The sequence below is a fragment of the Neomonachus schauinslandi genome, chromosome 1 (genome assembly GCF_002201575.2).
Source record: "Neomonachus schauinslandi chromosome 1, ASM220157v2, whole genome shotgun sequence".
NCBI classification, from domain to species: domain Eukaryota; kingdom Metazoa; phylum Chordata; class Mammalia; order Carnivora; family Phocidae; genus Neomonachus; species Neomonachus schauinslandi.
In genome coordinates, this window is record NC_058403.1 from 71,855,050 (window position 1) to 71,874,809 (window position 19,760).

At 36.4% G+C, this 19,760-nt stretch overlaps 1 protein-coding gene across 3 annotated transcripts in view; it reads left to right on the forward strand.

Moving 5' to 3' along the window:
• ATP13A3 (ATPase 13A3) overlaps positions 1-19,721 on the forward strand; it is a 93,604-nt gene extending 73,883 nt beyond the window's left edge. Inside the window, exons 30-33 of one of the 3 annotated variants that reach the window (XM_021692747.2) lie at positions 3,623-3,711; positions 7,126-7,206; positions 8,719-8,808; positions 16,266-19,721. In XM_021692747.2, the coding sequence (XP_021548422.1) occupies positions 3,623-3,711; positions 7,126-7,206; positions 8,719-8,808; positions 16,266-16,463 (458 nt within the window). In that variant the 3' untranslated portion in view covers positions 16,464-19,721. The remainder of the gene's footprint in view (positions 1-3,622; positions 3,712-7,125; positions 7,207-8,718; positions 8,809-16,265) is intronic. The other 2 variants (XM_044919887.1, XM_044919886.1) reach the window with 2 other exon arrangements.
• The last annotated feature ends 39 nt before the right edge of the window (positions 19,722-19,760 follow it).

Genomic DNA, 19,760 nt, shown 5'->3' on the forward strand with positions numbered 1-19,760 from the left:
TTTTTTTTTAAATGTAGTATAAAAAATTATGTTTTAGCGAATATATAGCCACAAAACCTTTGTCCTGCATATAAGCAGCTTGTGTGTGTTTGTTGGCGGATAAACAGAAGTGCATGCTGTCTTAAAACATGCCTCCTGAAAAATAAAATAGGAACACTAAACACAAACGTATTTTGCTAATTTTCACATCTTGTCTCTTGGTCTGTCATTGGAGCCCCTTAATCTTGGAGTAACTGATGAATAAAGAAAGGTAGAAAAAAAAAGAAGTGACAGAAATAAAGTCTAACTGTATAAAGTAATATACAGTATAAAGTATAAATAAAGCTGGGAATGAATGGGGAAAGGTTAAGGCTTTACTAGAGCTGACATTAGCTTTTCATTTTCTCCTTTAGAATTGACAGCAGTTCTTTGTTAGGACTTGCTGGTTGCTGTTCTCTGTATCTAAACAGTGAAATGTATTAAACCTGTCTTGAGATTATTGTCTTTAAAAATTAATCTCATTCTTAGGCATTTCAGGCATTCTCGTCAGAATGTTTTTGTTCTTTTCTACTGGTTGGATTCTGAGTCAAACTGAATTTCAGTCTGCGGTGACCCACTTTCAGCTTTAGCTTAGTCCAGTTATATTTTCTCCTTTGACCATGCTATCATTTCAAGGGCCATGAAGATATGGACTCAGTTCTTACACTGTCATTTAACTAGATTTGGCTTCGGTTTTTGCTACAGTTTCTTACTTGCCTCCTATAACTTCCTGCTTGTGACATCCAAGTCCTTTCTCAGTCTTTGAAGATACCACTACTGAACTGCCAGTATCTCCTCCTCTACAGGGCCTCTGCATTTTTTCCTGTTCCCCTGCCATGCCTGAATTGGTTGGAACAGATACCTAGAGGCCCTACAGGATAAGGTGGCCTTTCAAAGACAAGAAACTGAGTTAGGAAGTGGCGTTAGGAATAAAAAGATTTGAAACTTGTGGTTATAGGTCAGAAGACCCCAGTTCATATTTTTGAGGAAGGAACAGCAAGAGAAGTATATATCAAAATCATGAACGAGTATTGTAGGTTTATTTATTCTATGTAAGGTTTTATTTTTGAGTCACATACTAAGGGGAATATAAAGGAAATCCTTTCTGGTGCCTGGTTTTGATGCCGTATTCCATCAAGACCATCTGGTATCATTAACAAATCTGTGATGCCATAAGCTGGGACATATTTAATAATAACTTGAATTTACAAATACTTTGCATTTTAAGGACCAAGTCTGCTCTTTTGTATGGTATCCTCATCATATCCCCATCTTATTAGTTAAAATACCTTGACTCCTAAGGACTTGTTCATGTTCACACAGCTTTATGGTAAAATATAAATTTTTAACTTTAGGAACATTCTCCCCTGATCTCCAGTCACCACCAACACAGAATTTGTTTTGATTGCTGTCTTCTGGTGAAGAGTATTGCTTGTACTTAAGTAGCATTGCTAGGACAGTCTAGGAGTGGAGAGCACAGTCTACTAGAAACTCCACAGCTTTCGAAAATGAATACCTGATTTTCCCATTCTTGGTTTCTCTACTGATCTTTTCATTTCAGTGGTTATATACATCTGCCAGCCATGCACAGTCCCTGTCAGACTCCTTTTTCTCCCCTGGCTAAACAAAGGAGAGGTTTAATTACTTATTTTCTGCTTCACATGGAAATCTTGGCAGGTTTTTGGAGGTGTGATCAAAGGAAGTGGCTCTAGGAGAAAGACAGGAAAATTTGAGAAACATTGTTGAGGTTGGATGTAAGAAGTCTGTGAGCCTGAGTAAAAAAATGTTTTCTGGCAACATGTCAGGAACTAGATTGCAAATCTGTTTTGCTTATAGCTGTAAAAATGCAGTAAGATTTGGAAAACATTCAGTATGGGCTATTACTATTTTGAAATAACTTTTTCTGTCTCCATGTCTCTCTATTTGTATTCTGGCATTTGTATTCTCTGGCTTTTGTATTCTGACCATTTCTTCTTGTCCTTTTTCTGATTTTGTCTTTTGTGTGTTTCTGTACTTCCAACTAGCACTTTCTAAACACTTTAACTGACCACAGTAACTATTTGAATTAACTTACATATTGCTTTGGTTGCTACATTTATTGAACAGAATGTTATATTTCCTGTTTACAGTTTAATAGTGTGTTTTAAAAAATAAAAGTCTAAGAAGAAAAAGTTTTTAAAAATCTAACATGGGTCCCAAATTTTTCATCCTGTTGGTCAGTGACTCATAATAAAAGTTTCCCCCCTTTGGCATGAATGTTAATATAACTTCCAGCCTAAGTTGTTAGAACAATAAATATGTATATTAAATATATAAATCAATATATAATATAATGTTATTTCTACAGGACAGTAAATATTGGCCTATGGTTTTTTTTTTTTTTTTTAAAGATTTTATTTATTTATTTGAGAGAGTGAGAATGAGAGAGAGAGAGAGCATATGAGAGGGAGGAGGGTCAGAGGGAGAAGCAGACTCCCTGCTGAGCAGGAAGCCCGATGCGGGACTCGATCCCAGGACTCCAGGATCATGACCTGAGCCGAAGGCAGTCGCTTAACCAACTGAGCCACCCTGGCGCCCCGGCCTATGGTTTTGAACTGACATACTAACAGTGTTTATATTTATAAATGACTTGACTCCTACATTTAAAAATAGTATGAGATCCCTCTTTTACAGTCCATAAAATAGGATATTAACTTCTTTACCCAATCTGAAGGCTTTATCATAAAATTTTGGTTTTATATGGTATTAGTAAAATTTAAGTTTCAAGATGACCTCAAATAAGAACTTGTAAATAAATATCCAGGCCAAAAAAAAAAAAGGAAAAAAATTGGGGGATATTATAATGGGGAAATTTCTGAACCTTAAGGCTCATTATCTAAGAGTATGCTTGTATATGTGCAAACGTATGCATGTATGTACACAGTTAACAAAATGGCCATAAGCGGGGAGTTTTATTTTTGAGTTAGGAAAGTAATGCAAAGTAATGCTGGATTGAATTTACCATTCCTAGCTACTGCAGCACGCGGGTTAGCCCATGTTTAAAATAGTAAATCAACTCAGTTTCTGGGTTTTAGCTAACATTTTCTGTGGAAATATTTTTACAGAGGAAGTCATTGAGAAGGTGGGATTCACTTAACAGAAATATAGTCAAATTAGAATGCTTCTATTTAGGATTATAACATACCAAATACTGGGAATAAATGTTATTCAGTACTTTTATAGTCAACAGTAATTAGAGCATACATGTTTTAAATGATAATCTCATTTTGCTCTACACAGTCTAGTCTCCTGTATTTGAATTATATATGGGCTTGATTATCTTATAAAGTAGCTATCTATCTGGGAAAAATAGAAATAAATGTCCATAAAGGTCTGTCTCCTATTTTTATAAATGCTGATTATTTCTGTATCACATAAATGAATTTTTTGGGCCTAAATAATGTACTGTACTCTAGGAAATAACATAAAACACAGACTTTATATACTTCACCAACCTAAATAGATAGATTCAAAGCCAAATTTAAGATTGCCAGTATGCCAGTTGTATTATATGCATTTTTATTTAAAGGAACTTCTAATTTAATTGTTTTACTTTCTTTTTCAGATTTTTTTGTTGTGTCTGTGATTATTTTGTATGTTTTCATATTACTCATCATGTTGCATCCAGTTGCCTCTATTGACCAGGTTCTTCAGGTAAGGGTTCAGCACATCAATTACTACTGGTTGTCTGAGGGTGATAATAAGTAGGATAGCGGTAGTGAAACAGTAATAGAAAAATGACACGTTAGTATTACGTGATACTTACAGAGCCAAATGGGACTTCTGGAGGTTTGCTAGGGCTTATGATCTACCCCCTCCTTTCCTCTCATAGTACTGGGGACAGGGATTCAGCTGTCAAGGTCTTTTTCCCCAGGATCTCTTCTTTCTGAATTTTCTAAGATGCAGTTATATTAACCCAAATATACCCTAAAAAGAATAAAGAACATAATTGAAACAGCAGCTTTTATTGAGTCTCCTGATATTTTATGTCTCTTTCCTGTTTCTTCAGTCTTTGCTTCTGGTTCCATTTCCTTATCTACAAACAAATGTTCCTTGGTCTTTAGAAATAAAAAACTTTGACCCTGTTACTTGATCTGTCCCTTCTCAACCTACTTCTTGGAATAGTCTGTACCTACTGCCTTTTCTTCACTGTCCACTGAGTTCATCTTTTCATTAAAAGCTTTATGAATGATGAAATACTTGTTTTGTATAGAAGAATATGCACACATATTTAAGTTGTTAAGCATAATAGTAATAAAATAACACCCAGGAGTTCATTATCCAACCTAAAAAAAAGGCAACATTACCAACACCAGTAAGACACTATAGCATACCTTTCTCCAAACACTCTGAGGGAACCACTATTCTAATTTTTTGCTTCATTCTGTTGCTTTTCAGTATACACTTACCATGCTGTATGAAGCCATAGAGATAGTTTTGCTTGCTTTTGACCTGTATGACAGTGGTATCTTACTGTTTGTATTTTTCTGTGACTTGCTTTTTCCCATTAGCATTATTTTTAAGATGTGTCCTTGTTGATACATGCATTTCATTTTCACCACTCTGTAGTATTCCATTATAGGAGTATCCTTTCATTCATTTCTCCATTCTCTGTTGGAAAATAATTAGATTGTTTCTAGTATTTTCCCATGTTCAGGGTTGGTTTATCTCAGGTACAAGCAGCTGTGTTATTGAACTTTGAAGAGGTTGACCATTTATAGTCTTAACCAGCAGTGTGTATATGAGTGTGTCTGTTTCCCCATTGAGGGATTTAGATAAGCACTTTAAGCAAAAGAAGAAAACAGAAGAAAACCCATTTTTGTTTCTCTCCTGGCATATGTGTCTTCTGCTTCACAGCCAAATTATTTCTTGAAAGAGTGCAACATTCAATTCACCTCTCACATACTCATCAAATAGTTTGGCTTCTACCCCTGCCAGTGTAATGAAATTGCCCTGGTCAAGGCCATTAACAACTTTCTTCTTAAATCCAGCGGACTTGTCCTTTTAGTTTTTTTCCAACCTTACTTGACGACTAGTATTTGAGAGGTTAGCCAGGCAATTATTCTTGAGATCTCTCTACAATTTTGTGATGCTGTACTCCCTTCTGATTTTTTCCTACCTCTGTGACACCTTGTTCTTATTCTCCATGGTGGTTCCAGACTCTCCTGTTCCTTAAATGTTAGTGTTCCACACATTTCTGTTCTTCTCCCTCGTGTTACTCTGTGTATTTGGATAAGCTCATGTATAGTGCCGGCTTCACCCATGGTATCTTCTGTGTTGGCCTAGATCTCACAACTGAGCTTTAAAACTGAATATCCACTGACATACTGAATATTATATGCATGGTTCACCTATCAGTTCTCTCATTCAGCATCTTGATGGCTAAGCTTATCATCATGTTTTCCCTCAACACTGCTTTGTCTTTGTTTTTTTTGGTACCACTATTTATCCAAGTCAGAAGTGTGTATATGTGTCCTTGTCTTCTTTTCTTTGCATAGTCAGTCAGTTGCTAGATTCTCCGTTTTCTTACTCTGAATCTATTTTAGCTTTGCTTCATCCCATTTGCCAGCTAGAGGGAAGCTCTTGTTTTCTCTACTCACAATACTTTTAACACCAAATGTGTGCCCCACACCAACCAGTTCTCCAACTCTGGATACCAACTGGGTATCTTACAATTTGGTTCTTAGACCAGCTACCTGGAATTAGCACAGACACTACAAGTTAAGGGCTCTGTCCCACAAGAGTGCTCCTCAACTTCAGAGACCAGTGGCAAGTCCTAGGTCATCCCTTGTACTTCTGACTAGTTATAAATCAGGGTTCCCAGAACTCCCTTCTCAGGTTTGATAATTTGCTATGAAACTCAGGTTAACACTTAATGTTTATTGGTTTATAATAAAGGTACAGATGTACAGCCAGATGAAGAGGCAGGTAGTCCAAGGTCTGGAAGGGTCTCGAGCATAAGAGCTTCTGTCCCTGTGGAGTTGAGATGTACTACCCTCCCAGCACATGGATGTGTTGGCCGAACCAGAAGCTCTCTAAACCCTGAAGTTCAGGGATTTTTTTTTAATGGAGGCTTCATCATGTCATGGTCAATTATTAACTCAGTCTCCAGCCCCTCTCCCTTCCATGGAGGATGGGAGAGTGGGGCTGAAAGCTCCAAGCTTCTAATCATGGCTTAGTTTTTCTGGTGACCAGCCCCCATCCTGAAGCTATCAAGGAGCCCACCAAGAGTAGCCTCATTAGAATAAAAAACATCCCCAGGAAATTCCGGGGGATTTAGAAGCTCTGGGTTAGATATTCCTGTTGCCACCATCACTCAGGAAATTACAAGAGTTTTAAGAGCTCTGTGTCAGACAGAGACCAAGTAAGTATTTATTATTTTGTGCCCCCATCACTAGTTTTGACTTCCATCATTTCTTGTCTTGATCACTATAGCAGTCTCCACCCCTGAAATCTTTTTTGCTGGAGTCATAGGTTGTTTTTCTAGAACATATTAGATGGTATCACTTCTCCGCACCTAGCACAGTATTTTAGGTACTCAGTAAATATTTGTTGACTAATAGGTGAATGCATGAATGGGATTTTTTCTTTTATTTTTTAGATCTTAGAAATTAACCAGATTTTAAAGTGAAAACTTAGGCTGTATTTGTTAAATCGATTTGTATAGTTCTTTTATGAATTTGTCTTTGTAACAATATATAGTGTTTTGAATGATACTTCATTATTTAATCAGTATCTGCTTCATTGTTTAAAGACAGGATTTTATTTTAAAAATAGGAAATTGCTAGAAATTCGTGAACTAGTAGAAAGCATCGACTTTTCAGTCTGGGTAAATAGGATTTGACTCCAAGCTCAGTCACTTTACCCTATTCTTTTAACCCTGAGTTACACTTTTGAGTTTTATCCTCTGAAAAGTGGATATACCTTGTGGCATTGTTAAGGATTGAGTAGATAATGTATGTGAAGGTGCTTGGTATGTAATAGGAATTCAGTAAATATTGAAATTTTGATATAATGCTGTAATATCAACTGCATACTATAATTTTAACTTAAAATTTTGTCTTACAGATAGTGTGTGTACCATATCAGTGGCGTATAACTATGCTCATGATTGTTCTTGTCAATGCCCTTGTATCTATCATGGTGGAGGTAAGCATTTCAGATAATTAAATGGCTACGTTGCTGCTGTGGGATTCTTGGTGATTTATTAGTCTTGGGGGAAGAGGACAGATAACATTATGGAAGCCCACAAAGAGTTTCAGTCTCATTTTAGTTAAATTGATTTAGCTCTGTCTTCTGACCTTTTCCATGAACTGATAATTGTCATATTAAGGGATATGATGTAGCTGCACTCTTATAGATAGGAGAAAATAAGCAGTGAGATAGCAAAAATTAGTGATCTATAGAAAGGGGAGAAGATTGGTGTTCAGGTGGCCCCTAAATTAGTAAACCAGTGATACAAAATCAGAGTGGGTGTGTACAACCAGAGACCTGTGATTTACAGTAAAATCTCCCATTTAAGGTAGGAAAGGAAGGAGGGGGCTTTCTCCATGAAATGTAGTAAATTTTAATAATAGTTCATTGAAAGTATAAAATAATGACCGCTGTGAACTTAATGGCACTGATTACTGGAACTTCCTCCTTGGTATTTACTTCTGAGTTTCCTCTGGAGGCTTAAGTCCTCTTTGATCCATTGTATATTATATAGTTACTCTCCTATTAGGATTGCCTTTAAGTTGACTTCTATAAAAGGAGCTAGTAACTTCTCATTTGCTGCTTATTAATAAAATTTTGTCTGTTCTCAGAACTGTTATGATTCACTCCTACAGTAGCAATATATGAAATGGAAGAAGGAGCTAAGGTTGTGATTTTTAAGTGAAGGGTTTCTTCATAGGGCAGGCTTTTGAATTAAAATTAGGTAATTTGTGGGAAAATGTGTATACTTTGGTGATAATAGTTCTCGACTTGGAAATTGTGCTTAATTTGTTATCTTTCTAAAAGATGACTTGGTATTTAAATTTGGTCATAGTGGGCAGCGTGGATATTAACATAATATCTTTTTAAGTTGCCCAGTGGAAAGTATTTTTGCTATTTCATGGACACTAGAAAGCACATCCAAGATACTATATTTTAAAAGCTTTCCTTTTTCTATAGTATAAGTTCATCTATTCACGCAAATTAAAGAAAAACAATTTTTAGGGAATCCTCTCATAATCTCTTAATTTACTATTCTTGCTCACTATCAAAAGAATTGTGTTGGACTCTGATGAAGTCATACTCATTTATAGATACAGAATTAATATGTTAATTCAATGAAAATAATTCATTGTTAAGAAAAAAGACTCAGATTATAAGCATTATTTTAATATGGGAAAGACCCAAGGATTCAAATAAAAGCCATATTTTGTGGAAATTTTAGGGGTCCCATTTTATCAAGAATTTTATGGTGATTTATATTTGTTACAAAAGTGTTCTTGTAAAAAAAAAAAAAGTTCTGTTGTTATCCTTACCCTTTTCAAATATTAACTGAAATTGTCTATATGAAAACCAAGTCATGTTTTTCACTAATGATGCAGCATTGTATGAGCCTTTTAAAATGTGCACATTAATAAAGAATGACTTAGTCATTTTTAATTCTTAACTCACTGGAATATCTCTCAGAACTTCTTCCTTGACATGGTCCTTTGGAAAGTTGTGTTCAATCGAGACAAACAAGGAGAATATCGCTTCACCACCACACAGCCACCACAGGTTGGAAATCAGCACTTACTCTCAATTCTTCACGTGTATTTAGGCTCTTTTAGTTGTGTGCTCTGCCTTATGTAGGGTGGTGTTCTGTTGTGTGTTGCCTCAACCTTTTTCCCTATGCCCGGCATTTCATTCCCTGTAAGGAGTCCTAGAAAATTCTTGGCAAACATTTGTTACAGGCTTTTCAGGACTTCAGAAATTTCATAAGTCTCTTTTCCATTCCAATCCTTATCTTCGCTGTGTATAAAGGTCTTGTTCTCAGTGGTGAGAGTTAAGTTTTCCATTTTTCTCTGGTTTCTGTGTTTACGGTTTTCATGAGTCCCATTAGAACCTAAATGGGATTCATGTAAACGTAGTTATGAAATGGGAATTGTTCATGAGTCAGAGTTCAGAGGCCAAAAGCTTGAGGAATTATTTCTGATCTCTTGTCAGCAATTACTGTGCCTTAATTTTGGGTGGATCTTTGGCTTTTCCAAACACAGGTCTCTCTTCAGAAAAATTTTCAGAGACCATGCATATCTTCATAGAAATCACGGCTTAGGACTTCTGATTTTCTGGATCCATTAGTAGCGTGTTATTTGAAAGATATTCAAGCTCCATAGTAAGAAGAGAAACAGATGAGTAAGATGCATTTCCTGGTGTTTGGATGTTGGAAGTATAGTTACATACTATAACATACAGTCATATAGTATAGAACTAATACATGTTATAGAGTGTGTGTAGAAGCATATGTATGTACTTATACAACATACAAGGTAACATATAAGGTGGGTCTTATTTTTTTAAACTGATACCATTGAATCGGCTCTGATCCAGCCCATTTGGGTATAGAGAACTTGACAGTACAGTGTCTCCCCACCTCGTTACCTGACCCATTGCTGTTTGTAGGTAGGTGATGCACTTTTACACATATAAGTTCTAAATCTTCCGTTCATCCTGAGGCACAGGGAAAGCTTTCAGAGTTCAAGAGGATTCCCTGGCATTTCTGAGTTGTGCCTCTCACTTATTTTTAGCCTTCTTTTACCTAAGTAGCAACTTCCCGAGCTTTATTTTGGTAATTCAGCAGGCTTGATGCCCAGAGTAATGTCACAGATTGCTTTCTTTATAAGAGGTCCCATGGAGTGCCGTTTCCTTTTCTACTGCTTTATGATGAAGAATGAGAGTTTGTGGTAGTAATGGCATGAATCTGGCTTCAGCTTCAGTTCCTTTTTCTCAAAGCAGTGTAGTGATATGGCCACAGCTGTATCAGGGGCTCGTGTCCTTCAGCTAAATCTCCTCTGTGTCCAAGTTTTTTTCCTTTAGGTTACCTCACTACATGACTTCAAAGTGTAGATTCTTGCTCATATCATCAGTCCTCATATGGAATGTTTGTACTGGCAAAGACCCGGGCCAAGGGAAACATTTACATTGAGTTTTCAGCATCTCCAAAGAGTTCTCTAACTATTGATCTAAACAGGAAATGCAAGGGCACCTGGCTGGCTCAGTCAGCAGAGCTGCTGATTCTTGATCTCGGGATTGTGAGTTTGAGCCCAACGTTAGGTGTAGAGATTACTTCAAAAAAAAAATCTCTAAACAGGAAATACAGGTTCTGAGGAGGCATTATACCCCTATTTAGTTAAAAGTGGGTATCATAAGCCTCCTTTAAAATATTTGAATTGGAAATTTCTCCTCACTTTTCAACCAGAATTAAATGGGAGAAAATTCTGTCATTTGCTAAATCCCTGTTTTTCTAGAAATTTGTTAGTATCTGTCCTCATTTTTAAGAGTTTGTGTCTCTCATGTGATGTCCTACCTCTGAAGTATTCAGAGGAGAGAAAGTAGAGAGTGGTCTAGCATAGGCAGCTCTAACATCCGCTGTGTTTGCCACTTTGTTCTGAGAATCACGGAGTAGACAAGAATTTTAGTCTTCAATTTCTGTAGTCATGATTAAGAAAGCATTTTTCTTTTTAAATTACTGGCTTTAGAAAAGAGTTCTTGTAGGGGCACCTGGGTGGCTTAGTTGGTTGGGCATCTGCCTTTGGCTCAGGTCATGATCCTGCTGGGGTCCTGGGATCGAGCCCCAGGTTGGGCTCCCTGCTCAGTGGGGAGCCTGCTTCTCCCTCTTCCTCTGCCGATCCCACTGCTTGTGCTCTCTCTCTGTCGAATGGATAAATAAAATCTTTAAAAAAAAAAAAGAAAAAAGAAAAGCGTTCTTGTAATGTTTTAGCACAGAATGATACACTTTCATCTTCTGACACTGCTATGTGTAATGTGGTTTCACTGTTCATATTTGTGACCCTTCAAGAACCAATCAGCTAGTCATATTACCATAAGGCTATGATTCTCAGTCAGAGACAGTTCTGTTTGCCCCTCCCCACCCCGACATTTGCTGGTGTCTGGAGACATATTTGGTTGTCACAATTGGAGGGGAGAGGGGTTGCTACTGGCATGTAGTGTAGGTAGAGGCCAGGGATGTTGCTAAATAAACTTCCTCCAATAGTAAGCAGGACAAACCCCTCACAACAAAGATTTTGTTTGTTTTTTGTTTGGAGAGAGAGCAAGAGAGTGTGCATGGGGGGGGGGAGGGGCAGAGGGAGAGGGAGAGAGAAAATCCCAAGCAGGCTCAATGCTCAGTGTGGAGCCTGACATGGGACTCGATCCCAAGACTCCTGAGATCATGACCCAAGCTGAAATCAAGGGTTGGATGCTTAACCATCCAGCAGCCTCACCACAAAGAATTTTTAGTCCCAAGATGTCACTAGTGCCAAGGTTGAAGGTGAAAAAGAAAGTAGAGGTGAGAGTAACCTGCTCCATCAAGGACTTCTGTGGCCACTGTAATTCTGCTCTGCCACAAACTCTCATTCCACGTCTGCCTGCTCTGTGCTCTTTTCTTCCAAGAATCCCATGGATCTTCTCAGACTGCAGCTCCCAACCATCTATATTAATTCTGGGGGGAAGAAAAACCCTATTTCTTTTTTTTTCCTTCCTTACCATATAGACCCAAGGGCCGCTGAGTTGGGTTGAAAGTTTCAAAGCTAGAGGCCCTAGATTAAGCACCAGGTCTTAGACATTTGGATTGGGAAGTCAAGAGCCCTATCTGAAAATCTCTCATAACTTTTTCTAAAATATCTGGTGATCTACAAGGCACACTGTACAACACCTCCGGCATCCTCCCAAATGTTAAGATATTTCTAACTTCACTTTTTTTTTTTTTTTTAAGATTTTATTTATTTATTTGACAGAGAGAGACACAGTGAGAGAGGGAACACAAGCAGGGGGAGCGGGAGAGGGAGAAGCAGGCTTCCCGCGGAGCAGGGAGCCCGACGTGGGGCTCGATCCCAGGACCCTGAGATCATGACCTGAGCCGAAGGCAGACGCTTAACGACTGAGCCACCCAGGCGCCCCTCTAACTTCACTTTATACATAAAGAAGCAATATTCAGTTGACTTGCCAAGTCATTATGCATCTAATGAATGACAGAGTTGGGAGTTGAAACTCAGGGTTTCTGATTTCAGGAAGAGTTTTCTATAAAGCTTTACCCCTGTTTAGGAAGATCTGTGCTGCATATTATCTTACTAAGAAGCATTTGTTAGTATCCTGTGTCTGGTAAACTGAGGCCACTTAGTGGTAGATGTGGACCTAGGATCATGTCATCATGTAGTTTAATCCTGCCTGAGGATTTGTGCCTGATTATGTTTTCCTTTTGCAGGGAAAAGCAAGTATTAGCTGTAGTCTTTATGCCACTTAGAATATTATTTGAACTTATTTAGATAGAACGCTAATTCTGATTGTCTTTATTTTATATTCAGGATTGGTATGGAAGAAGACTACTATGAAAACCACAGTATCATTGCAACATTTTCCCCACAAGCATGGCTTTATATTTTACATGCTACCCATGAAAACATTTCCTAAAAGTAAACTGGCATTGGGATTCTAGAATGAACGGTTTGGAATGGTCTAAGAAGCAGGAGAATTTTAGCTGTAGATCTTTTTGAAAGTTCTTTGTGGTCTCTCTGCTGGGCTTTGGTAGCATCTTACCCATCTTTGAGGGATACGCTTGGTTATTTAACCATTCCTTTTGGGAGCAAATGAGAAGATCCAGTTGCTATAGCTATAGTGTTCTCCTGCTTCGGGGACTTAGGCCGAGATGTTTGGGGAGACCTGAATGTTCATTCTAGGCCCTGTGATGCTCCACCTTTTTGCCTTCTTGTGACACAGAGCTTGCCTTTCTCTTCTTACTGTCATCATCTCTCCCTTGGTTCATTTCTCATTCTAGCATGCCTGTAGCCCCTTTTCTTTTCTCTCCCAATGAATTTTATTGTATTTGAGGATGTATGTGGTATGTTTGTGTTTGTAATCTAACAAACCTATGCTTGCCTATAGTGTATTTTTGATACTTGGGGAAGGTGAGGTACAGGAACAGGATGTTTCTAATTATAGTGGAAGGGGGATTCCCTAGTGTTTCTTGTGACTTATTTTTTCTAAATTACAGCAAGTGTACTTGTTTTTAATGAGGAAATGAGGATTTTTTAAAAAACATGCACCTTAATGTTAAAAGATTTCTATTGTGATTCTGTTCGCAATGAAATCAGTTTTAATTTTATTGCTTGCCTCACTTTCTACAGGTAGGAAACAGTGGGCTTAGGCGTGTGTGTCTTAAGTTTGAAGACAATGGGCTGTGACTTTCCTTAACTCAGCCTGCTGTGCATTGTTGCATTGCCCTTCAATCTGGACAGACAAGACCTATATGTTTTTGCTTTTTTTTAAAGTCAGCATTCACCATTAGCCTTTTCCTGTGGTCCTTTAACAGTGCTACAGGCTGTAAAATAAAAAGTGACAGCTTTCACATTGATTTAGGAACAATGATCTTTTCCACAATTACATTGAAGAATTTAAACACCTTGGGGAAAAGATAGATCCAAGTAGTGAGTCTCCTCTTTGGTTAAATATTAAGGTGTACTGTGTATGTGCCTAGATGACATGTGTATGTGGGCAGGAATTACAGTTGGCCCTTGAACAACACAGGTGTTAGAGTTGCTAACCACTCCCCTCCCTCCGCAGCCCCAAATCTGTGTATAAATTGTGACTCCTCAAAAACTTAACTACTGGGGCGCCTGGGTGGCTCAGTCGGTTAAGCTGTCTGACTCTTGATTTCAGCTCAGGTCATGATCTCAGGGTTGTGAGATCGAGCACTACGTTGGGCTCCCCTGCTTCACTCGCGCTCTCTGCCCCCTTTCAAGTAAATAAATCTTAAAAACAAACAAAAAAACCAAAAAAACCCTTAACTACTGATAGCCTACGTTGGCCTTACTGATAACGTAAGCAGTCAGTTAACACATATTTTCTGTGTTGTATGTATTATATACTATATTCTTACAGTAAAGTAAGCTAGAGAAAAGAAAATGTTACTAAGAAAATCATAAGGAGAGCGCCTGGGTGGCTCAGTTGGTTAAGCGTCTGCCTTCGGCTCAGGTCATGATCCCAGGGTCCTGGGATCAGCCCCGCATTGGGCTCCCTGCTCAGCGGGGAGCCTGCTTCTCCCTCTCCCTCTGCCTGCCGCTCGGCCTGCTTGCGCTCTCTCTGTCAAATAAATAAATAAAATCTTAAAAAAAAAAAAAAGTCATAAGGAAGAGAAAATACATTTTCAGCACCGTACTATATTTATCAAAAAAAAAAAAAAAAGATCTGCATAATTGGGCTTGCACAGTTCAAACCCGTATTGTTCAAGGGTCAATAGTATTTGTTATTTGAATCACCTCAAGAATCCTATTATCTAGTCTCTTTTGTATCTTAATGTCAGATATTTTCTCGTAGACTTCTTTTAAGGTGATGATAACTCTTTTTAGCTATGACAGTAAAGAGGCTACTAGATAAATGATCTCCAGTGCCCTCCCTCTCCCTCCCCCAACTTCATACAGCTTATTTTTGCCTGTGAATTCCTGCTACCAGTGCAGCTTATTGTGTTTTGTTGACAAAATAAACTAGAAGACCTTTAAAAGTTTTAAAGAGTTTTTAAAGTATTTTTGTTGTTCTCTGCTGGCCAATTTAGAAACATATGTTTCAAAACATGTTATAGCAAATTTGCCTTCCTTGATGATGAAACCATTTTGACTGTCATCATTAGAATGCCTACCTCAGTTATGTTACATTTCATTTTGTGAGATTACTTCAATTGAGATTAAACCTAGTTTCAGTTTGAGTTATATGTTGATGGCACAACAAAAAAACATGGGATTTAAATTTTGCTTTGAAGGAGCAACAGCCAAAATAATTAGAAATGGACTGTTCTTCAGAGGTGAATATAACTAAGGTCTCAGTATAGTCATTTTAGTTTTATCTTATTTCAGTGTTATTTATCTCAAATTTCAATTAAATTCTTGAGGGCCTAGTTTGAATTTACATTTTTAAAAAATTTTATTATGTTAATCACCATACAATACTGAATTTACATTTTTGTATAATAACTAGGGACTGCCTTCTTGTTCTTTTTTTTTTTTTTAAGATTTTATTTATTTTTATTTGAGAGAGAGAGAATGAGAGAGAGGGAGTACATGAGAGGGGGGAGGGTCAGAGGGAGAAGCAGACTCCCTGCTGAGCAGGGAGCCTGCAGGACTCGATCCAGGGACTCCAGGATCATGACCTGAGCTGAAGGCAGTCGCTTAACCAACTGAGCCACCCAGGCGCCCTGCCTTCTTGTTCTTCAAAGATTATTTATCTAAGATCACTATTCATTAAAAACATCACGATTGATCCAGAAAGATTTTAATGCCAGCAGAGCTTTTTATAATGAAATAATACTAAGAAATAGTACTTGATTTATACCTTTCTGTGTACTTCTTTCCAATAGTGGAACACCAGGGGAAACCATTTATAAAAAGAAAAATTTTTTATATTAATGAAAATATGTGAAAAGAAGTGATTGACAGTAAACATGATCTTAAGTTCCATTTTTGACCTAACAATATTTTCATCATGCTTTATTTTTTGAAAGATGACATTAATAGTAATAATAATTTTTACACTGCTTTCTTCCAAAAATGATCAGCTGGCTAAATTGCTAGGAGCAATGGTATAATCTGGGATAGAATATGAGGGTTTCCATATTAAATATTAAAAATGTGTTCTGTCTGAATAGTTTAAAGTTATTCTTAACACATTTGATATTTTGTGTTGTAGAGTCATAGAATCCAGATCTGCAAGTTATTTTAAAAATGTATCTGTACACAAGAGGATAGGTACAAAGAACTAAATAAAATGAAATTGCACTGATAATTTAAAAAAATCTAATCTTAAAAAATATGTTCCTAAATAATTGAAAGCTGACTTTTTTAACTTGGATTTTTTTTTTCATTTATTTGTTGTATTCAGAAGTCATTTCCTCTTTTCTGTGTTGATGTATTATGCTTTAAAAAAAAACTTATTAAAAACAAGCAGACCTTAATCTACTAGTGTGTTCTTTTTTTCCCTTATTTTCTTAGGCGTCAGTGGATCGGTGGGGAAAATGCTGCTTGTCCTGGGCTCTAGGCTGTAGAAAGAAGGTACCAAAGGCAAAGTACATGTATCTGGCTCAGGAGCTCTTGGTTGATCCAGAATGGCCACCAAAACCTCAAACAACAACAGAAGCTAAAACTTTAGTTAAGGAGAACGGATCATGTCAAATCATCACCATAACATAGCAATGCATCGCTCTCGGTGGTATGCTAGTAGCAGGAAAATGTAATTTTAGGACATTCTGATACTGTGTGTCAGAATGGCACCATTTCAGTTTATGTCCCTTCTAATACAGTAGCTGATATGAGAGCTTTTTCTTTTTTTAATAAACGGAACAAAACAAAAAGATTGGTCCATCAGTTAAATTAATAATCAGTCTGTAAAGTCCTATATCTTCATTCAGTAACTACATATTATATATATTTCCAGAATTTTCTTGTTACCCTCACTGAAACTCTTTATATAGGGTACAGAAGAAAGTTGGTATTTGATAGGTTTTTAGACATTAGCTTCTGAGACTTGGTTTATCCATTTAAATTTATTTTCACAACCCCCTTATTAGAAAAAGTCCTTGTTTATATACTGGCCCTAAATTTGTGATTGGTAAATAAAATGGGTGTTAATTCGCCTCCAGTGAAAATAGGTAGAAAGCCCATTTTCATTTGATTCCAAAATTTCTTCCAAAAAATTCCATATATACATACACCGGTTCCCTTTGATAGCCTAGGAGTTTTACGGTGTTGCTTATAGAACAACTCAGGTAATTTCCATTTATGGTTTTATATTTTCTGTACAAACTGCCTGGGTTTTATTTTTCTAATCAGCAAGGTGCTTCACTGCCTTCTTCAGATGTCCCTCAAAGCTATTAAATGGATCTTCTGGTATGTCTGCTGTCAGTAGTATAATTTACTTCACTTATATGTTGTAGAACCATTTTCACTAGGAAAAAAGATTATTTTTTTGGGCAGTAGATTTAGATCTAATATCTCTTCATATCTTTTTTTTCTCTCAGGTTTTATATCATTTTAAATATTTTTATTTTCTATGTTTTTAATTAATGACATAGGATAATAGTGCATTGGGTTTTGTTTTGTTTTGTTTTAGTTTTTTGAGTTAGACTTTAACCTCCTAAAGTTTTTAAGGGTTGATACATGTCTCCTGTAAATAATGAGGCTTAAAATTGAGTGAGTGATTTTGAGTGACTGCTACTTTTTCAAAGCAGTATGAACTTGGGTGAGTTTGTTTTATGCCATTAGGTGGCGCCAGAGGTCAGAGCTTACCTATTTAAGGATGTTTACAAAGGAGCATTATTTGGTTGTAAAAATTTCTGGGAGGAAGAAAATTGAAATAAAGAATAGACATTCATTGAGCCAAAAGAAATGTGAAAAGTATTTTTCACCTTTCTCTTTTGTCTGGTTATGTTTAAATTTTAAACAAAATTAAAGTAACTTTAAAAATGCCTTTCTAGGTAAGATCCAGCAGTTTGGCAAAGCCCAGAGTTATAATAAACAAGGAAACCGATATTGCTATAAAATGGACACTAAACTCCTAAAACTATGTGATATTATCCTATGTTCTTCCTTAACTGGTAGCAGGCTTGTGCTTTTCACTTCCAGCTGATCTTGATTTTCCTGATAGATATTTACCAGTTTATCAGATGTTAGCCAGAACTATAGAACCACGTGGTTCTCTTTTTGTATGCTGCAGAGACCTGAATGGTGTTAGGTAACTATAGGAAAATGTAAGTTACACTCAGGATCACTGTTACTGCTATTGCCACTGATGATTCTTACAAAAATATAATTGAATTTTTCCATCAAAAAGTATAATAGGATATTAATACACGTTAGATAAGAACAGTTGTTCCATGAATGATTCTATGAAGCTATGCATCTTAGACCTCTTGAGCTGTGAATTAGCACTGTTTTCTATAGTTACTTACTCTCTTGATCATTTTCTAATCTCCACATTCATTTTCAATATGTACAAGCATTATTCTTAAGTGGTTTCCCAGAATTGTAGATTTTATTCTTTGATTTAAATACTGAAGCATATAATTAAAGTAATTGCTAAGTAGCAGCTTAAAAGTCCAGTTATCCGTTTGTATTTAACATCTTTAAGAGCATGACCATAAAGAGCTATATTTTTTACACCCTTCTTTTTTTTAACATTTAGATTTTATAAGGGTTTTATATCTCATTTGTCCATATTGTTTTCAAAGGAATGAGGTTTTTAGGTAGGTGGAAGAGCATTTGTAGGAAGTTGGATTTGAACATAGACAAGGTGGGTTGTTCAAGTTGCAATTGATGGTTTCCAGAATGTTATTTGAAGAATGTCTGTGAATCCAGGTGTGGGTCCTACTCAGTGCCATAGATAGATGAGTTCTCTCTCTGTAGGTTACCATTACATAGTAATTTTGATTCTGAACTTCACATTAAATTATTTGAGTGTATACAGACCTAAATTTAAAAATCTGTACATATCTTATTTTGATGTATTAAAGATTAATAAATATTGCCGATTTAAATTTTATTTATGCACATACTTAAAGGACAGAAATGTCCGGGGAAAGTAATTGTTAAATAATGATATGTAACTTTTTAACTTTTTAAATAAATAACAAGATTTTTAATGTGTGTCTCCCTCAGGGTTGTTTAAAGTTTTTTTTCTCCCTCAAATATAAATAGTGGTAACTATATGTTTTGTATCTTCTAGCACCAACTGCTGTAAAGCAATGCTGCAAATAATGCTTGAATAAAAGTGGCTAAGCCAACAACAAAAGAAATACTTTTTATATTAGTTTTATAATTCTTACATTGGAGAGCTTTCCAAATTGCACTTGCATTTAAACAGAACTGTTGCAGTCTTAACTGTATTTCTTTTGTCTCCCATGTTTGTGAAGATAACTGCAGTTTCAGAGGCATGGTAAATAACATATCAGTGTTTATGTAGTCTGTTCCCCAAATGGCTATAGATACAATATCCAGAAAAGAGCAAAATTCAAGCTTTAGAAAACATTCTAAGATCTCACGCATGCGGTTTTGACATATCTGAAAATAGGTTTTTGTATATTTATGGTGGGAGGTGGTTGGGAACTTTTGACAAAATGTGGGATGTTAATTTTTGTACAGTCTGTGGGCATTTACACATATTTTTAATGTAATAAAATTTGGTAATTATGTGCACATTAAATTAATAAGATAGTTACTTCCTGTTATGATTTGTGAATTCCCTAAGACTTTGGATTTTTTTTAAGTAACTTTATATCAGAAATGATACTGCATCTTTATATTTTTTAAAATGTATTGCTGCTCAAGAATGGTACCCTGATGTCAAAAAGGCATACATTCATAATTGTACATTCAGCACTGTAAATAACCTTATGAAATCTTTTTTTGGATTGAAGCTATTCAAAATAAAAATTTAAATGAATGAAATAACATTTTTTTCTGTGTCCTTATACATTTATTTGCCTTTTGGCC